The sequence below is a fragment of the Convolutriloba macropyga genome, chromosome 15 (assembly GCF_964194025.1).
Source record: "Convolutriloba macropyga chromosome 15, txConMacr16.3, whole genome shotgun sequence".
Lineage (NCBI taxonomy): Eukaryota > Metazoa > Xenacoelomorpha > Acoela > Convolutidae > Convolutriloba > Convolutriloba macropyga.
Window position 1 is genome coordinate 11,038,814 of NC_134482.1, and position 6,000 is coordinate 11,044,813.

The following is a 6,000-nucleotide window of genomic DNA, read 5'->3' on the forward strand; positions in this document are numbered from 1 at the left end:
ATATCAAAAAGTTTGAATTTACAAATCGACATTTGAAACAATATTACAGATTCTTCATGGTTTGGTTTACAATTAAACACCGGTTAATTAAAGGAACAGCATCGCGATCGCCCTTATTTTCAATTTTCGGGTTTTTAACATTTCTGTTTGAAAGCTGTCACTTCACAGAACGTTGCTTTCTCAGAGTTATAATGGCAATCAATAATTAACTAACCGGTAGATCACTAATACAGTTCATAAACAATTACACATATAGATAGGCATTGTGCGCATACAGGCAAGTACATAAAACATCAAAGTAATCTAATAAATGAATAATTTGTCGCAATAGTAAAATTTGGAAATGGGCAAAATTGTGTAATTGTTAGATCAGATAAAATGTTTTCTTTCCTCGTGAACAACATTTTTATACTCATTGGCCATTATAATCAAGCTAATGACCGCTAGTTCTCTATACAAATACCTTCATTGCGTAATGGCAGTAGCCAAAAGTCACTTTAATTTACATACTAAAAAATCAGAGTAAAAAAGAACTTTTTTTCCATTTTTGGCAAGCAATTTTTTTGGGGAAAAAGTCTATTCCATCGTCCGTTCACATATAACTAAAAGCTACCAGTAATCGTTAAAAGAATTTCTGGGGCGTTTAGGCTTTTCCTGCTCCCCAAAACCAGTCATTATAATTTAGGAGGAAAGATAACAGTTCTATCAAAATCACTACTGATGATTGACGTCATTTAGGGACACAATTATCGCCCTTGACTTTTATTTCTGGGCATCGAATTCCTGTCCAACGTTCTCTGTTGTTGCTGTTGCATTGTCTGTTGCGCTGCTCGCTGTCTTTGTTTCTCAAATCTTGCTTCCATATCTTCCAGAACTTTCGGGGTGTACCTCACTATCAATTTTACGACTCCTGTCGCGTCTTTTAAAAGCTGCACAGCTGTTGTGTGGCTCTCACCTTCAACAGATACGCCGTTGACGCTTAAAAGCTGGTCACCTCTTCTTAAACCACCAACTCTTGCCGCGACTCCATTCGGAATAATCCTGCTGATGTAAATAGGAGAATTTTGTTCCTTTCCACCCATTATATTGAACCCGAACCCTTCATCCGTTACTGGCAACTGAACAACTCGGGGATGGGCGTGCCCTTCGCTGGCTGCAAAAGCAGCAACAGTCGCCTTAGCTGTCGCGTTAGCTCTGATTTCCTCGTTTGCTTGGACTTCTACAGTTTGGTATACGTGTTCGTAAACTTCTCTTACTGCGTTGAAAAACGGACTATCTAATACGGAGATAAGAGCGTCGGCCTTGTTAGCACTGAGCTCATTGTTGCGCTTGAGTTTGTGCAAAAGGTCAATAGCCAGTGCCACGTCATTTTGCAGATCAATTGAAGTTTGCGACATTTCAAATCTGAAGAAAGATAATCCTTAGAGCAGAAATAGTTATTTGAGTACACAAAGCATTAATACACGGAGCTTTAATAGAGGGAGATGCTAATATTCATCCTTCCTGTTTTCAAAATCCCAATTTAAAGAAATCTGCTGCGAACTTTGCGATGATAAATATTATTATTATTATTATTATTATTATTATTATGAATTCGTGGATATGCCACTGGGGAATCACACCCCGCGTTTACAATCTAGGATTGGCACGACAGTTTGTACATAAACAAATAAAAATCCAAGTACAGGGATTGTTTTCAGTCCAATGTCTATTAAAATAACTCCACATGTATTCAATAAGTTTGTTCTTCAGATTCTCCGGGTTAAAGAAATCAAGAGCTCTTTGCACGACGTTTATTCTGAATCCAGTCCTATACCAAAAATTTTGCCTCTGTATTTCAAATCTAGTGTCTGGAAGCACAACACGTCTCCTTCTACCGCTGTTGGTGATGTTGAATTCTTTCGAAAAGTCGACATTGTACCTTCCTTCCAAGATGTTACTGAAAAGTAGAAGGTCTTTAAGCACTTTAATGTAGAGTGGTGGTAATAAGTTTGATTTGATCAAAGCATCCTTGTAGTCAAAATTTCCGCAAATCCACTTCAGAACCTTTTTATTGAATTTTTCAATTATTTCGAAATTCGTTTTTCTTAGTTCCCAGCATTCGGATGCAGATAGCATCGACATTGATATTATTGATCGGTATAGGTCGACTTTACTCTTGGTGCAAATGATCGGGGACGTACTTCTTCTCAACCGAAAGAACGATTTTCTGGCCATTCCAACTCTTACTTTCACATGCTCGTTCCAGTTTAGTGATTCATCCATGAACAGGCCAACGTCACGAACAAGGCTTTTGTGGTTTAAATTTCTTCCATTCATAATAAAACAAAAATCTTCTAGGGTGTTCTTATTTCTACCGTACTGAAATTCGCTAATGGAACATTTTTTCAAGTTAAATAGTAGATGGTTTTGCACACTCCAGTTGTGAAGGGCTTGTAAATCCGTTTGCAGTTTTTCTAAGGATTCTTGTTCAGGTCTCCCATTGTAAAGAAGTTTTAAATCATCAGCAAATAGTAAGGCTAACGATGAGAAAACAGCATTGGGGAGATCGTTTATGTATATCAGGAAGAATAATGGTCCCAATACCGATCCCTGTGGTACTCCAGATGTTACAGTTCGCTCATTTGATAGCTGGTCACCTAGTCGCACTTTCTGTGTTCTTCCTAATAAATAGTCTTGTATTAGTTCGAATAAAGCCTTGGAGATGGGAATTTGAAGTAACTTTTTCATCAGGATACTATGTTTTATTTTGCCAAACTATGTTTTATTTTGTTTTATTTTATCCTCTCAAATAAAACCAATTTGAGAGGATATTCAACAGGATTTTGTCGCCCCTCACTTTAAAAGCAGTATTAAAATGAATTGGATGATATTTCACAAGTTAGCTTTTATAGTTTTCATAAAATGAGGAAAAATTTCAACTTAGACTACTGAAAAAGTTTTAAGAATGAAAAAGGGATAAAGAAAAAGAATTTCTTTAATCTGACGAACTACAACTAGACAATAACGCGGAACGCAAAATAATATGAGCATTTTTAGCACACGTCAAAAATTTAAAAAAGGATTTTCAGTCCGAATCATTAGTACCGATACTTCGTGGAGTAATCCTTGGGAGAAATTACCAGACCTCGTCCTTTCCGAGCGCCTCGATAAACTGTCTCGATAATGTCAATAAATTCCTGTTTGTTCTCAATAGCCCAGTTAATTTTGTTGTTGTTTCCTGTGCCCAAATCAATCATTATGTGCTTGTTTCGGTAGAAAAACATCACTGTACATGGATCGTACAATTCGTACATCTTGTTGAAATCCGGAACCTACAACAAACCAAACATTGATAATTTAAGTACGAAGGAGGAGGCCAGTTTTTACTGATTTCTAAAACAAAAAGGGGGTATGATTCACCCAATGGATGGAAGTGAGCCCGCACTATGAAACATCCCAGCAGAGTATTTAAATTTACCGCAAAAACTCATTGTATTTTAAACTTGCAGTAATATGCTAGGCTCTAGGAGCCGCGTCAGGCCAGAGTACGCATAGCTATCATTATCTCGGTAAACCTAGCTATCATTATCATGTTTTATGACAAACATCACCTTTAATAAGCCACCAGTACTTACATCGGAAATATCGACAACATAGATTGCTGCAAAATTTTTCACTTTCTCTGATATGCGATATAAAGTTTCATCCATTTTCATGCACACTGGATCCCAGTCGTGTCCAAATCTGATGACAACAACGCGATCCTCTTCGCCCAAAATTGCCTGGTCGACCTGCCAACCATTATGCAAATGCGGAATCATATACGACATTTCGCTTCTAAAACGAGTCCGCCGATTGCTGTCGGTTCGTTTCCTCAATTTAAACGCATCTTCAATAGGCAACAAAATTTTGGTTAACGGAAAAACCTCAAACGACTCGCCCAAGGGGTTAAAATTCTAGCGAACTTCAACGACCAAAATAAAACTATTTACACTTTAATTTTGGACGATTACTGTCAAGATTTAAATGTCTATAGCAGTTGACTTGCCGCCCCCAAGTTGACTACACTTGCCACCCCCGCTATATTTAAGGGGGAGGAGCTTTCTTTCAATTGACCTTTATTTTATTTACACTAGTTAACAAACGTAAACGTCGTGAAATCACAAAACCACATAGTAATCTGTCGGTGACATTTAAGTACAGACAGTTTCATTAAAAGTCAAATCAACTGAAAATCGATAAAATTCAATACCTCCAGGTAACATAAAAAACTCGAACTGAAGTGACTGTTAAATTTGAATTTGGAAACTTAAAAACTTCCCTTGGGTATTCCTCAGATCGGATCTATTTTGTTTAACCCCCCCCCCCCCACCCCAAAGTTTTTTATGACCCACAGTAACAAATAAAATGTTGTTATATAGTATATAGCACGTTACTGTGTAAGAAAATGGCACGTGCACCTGGGGGTCATAAAAGACGTAAGCTCACTAAGCTGGGGGGGGGGGAACAGAATAGATCCAGACGGTCAAGCAAGTTTTCATGAAAAGTTGGACTTGTTTACAAGTTATTGTTGCACTGTAATTGTTGAAGCGGAACGCTGTCAATGCTAAAGTGTACAATTGCAAGTACAAGGGGGTTTGATCTTAAGCCGCGTAGGACAATCCAATGGATGAGTAGTGCTCCCCACTATGAGACATCACTGCATCGTAAATAATTTTAAAGACAAAGAACTATAGCTCCTTCAGAGCTGCTTCAAAAGAATTGAACTTCTATATAAGCTTATTTTCATGAATCTAGTCTCCCCTCGCGCACTATGGTACTGCAAAAACTATCAATGTCGGTCGGCCGCAACGAACCAAGTCAACCACTGAGGCATATGACAGCGCTGTGCAGAAGATCAAAACATATTCTCGTGCGTTTGTACGTTTTCACGTCGGGGTATGATTCGTCTTTCTTTTCCGCAAGTTACCTAGCTAGTTGTTTTAAAGTGCGGGTTGCGGACGATTCGGCGCGGAGAACACGAGCGAAAGGAAGCTATTCTGATAGACGTCAAGCGTTCGTTGCTAATAATTGAGGAATGTGAACGACTCATGATAATTGCACGCTTCTATGCTACGGTGGTTTTCGGGCATGGCTTGGCAAGTAGGTTGACAATCTTTAGGTCGAAGAAATAACGGCTGAATCTGGATCCCTCAGGCGTTTTTAATTTAATTTTTAGTCGAGTGTTTTGATCAGTGCTTGTAGTCATGTCTTTACAGGACTCGCCTTCAAGTAACTGAAGAGTCGGCTCAACTTCGAATTCATAGCAAACGTCATGCAAGATTTTAGCTAAGGTGTCGGGGATCTCGTTGTGCCTCATGTGTGTATACCTCCCCATCGTACAGTGAGAGCATGTGTGAGGGAGAGCATGTGCTAGAAACTTTCCAACACATGGACAATTACTGGACGCAATTTTGGCCTCAATTTAACATCTAAAGCAAAGCTCTTCTCTAAAATTGGACTTTGTTAAGGTAAAACCGTAGTGTTCATGCGGTAGATCTGTGAGCCAGTTCGAGGCTCCTTTTATTGAGGCGGTTTCTATATTGTGTCGTTGTCGGTCTAAAGGCTTTCCATATCATCCTTCTAATGCAGTCGAAAAATATTCAAGCGTGCGGTTCGTTGGTCGTGCGTTAAGCGTTCTCGGGTGATATGAGCATTTTCGCGAACCTCATCTTCAAGAAGAGCGCATGCGGTCAGCGAAGCAGCGTACTCTGTTCCGTAATCTGCTGGCTCTTTTTCATGCTGTCAAGAATTTGATCTTTGTAATGTTTTTTAACAACTTTTTGAACTCACTGTTGCTCGTTTTGAAATTTGATAGTGAAAGTTGATTTCGTAGTGAATTTCTTTTTTTGTCGTAGCATAGAAAAAAGGGTTGTTCAGAAAGAAGTTAGTATGTGGTCACGGAAAACTAGTTTTTGACCATTTTCATTGATGGCATATTCGGCACTTGCTAAAAGCAGAGTCGTATTGAATGCATTT

The 6,000-nt window shown here is 38.7% G+C and overlaps 2 protein-coding genes across 2 annotated transcripts; both read right to left on the reverse strand.

Annotated features, from left to right (window-relative positions):
- Nucleotides 1–617: 617 nt before the first annotated feature.
- Nucleotides 618–1,433, reverse strand: LOC142354384 (protein lin-7 homolog C-like). Its single transcript, XM_075406663.1, has one exon. The coding sequence runs from the start codon at nt 1,395–1,397 to the stop codon at nt 747–749; it is 651 nt and encodes a 216-aa protein (XP_075262778.1). The 5' UTR covers nt 1,398–1,433; the 3' UTR covers nt 618–746.
- Nucleotides 1,434–2,959: 1,526 nt separating this feature from the next.
- LOC142354776 (thioredoxin-like protein 4A) lies at nt 2,960–3,840 on the reverse strand. The gene is made up of 2 exons (XM_075407161.1): nt 3,618–3,840; nt 2,960–3,314 (listed from the first exon to the last, which is right to left on the reverse strand). Exons 1-2 carry the CDS (start codon nt 3,810–3,812, stop codon nt 3,081–3,083), a joined length of 429 nt encoding a protein of 142 aa, XP_075263276.1. The 5' UTR covers nt 3,813–3,840; the 3' UTR covers nt 2,960–3,080.
- Between the last annotated feature and the right edge of the window lie 2,160 nt (nt 3,841–6,000).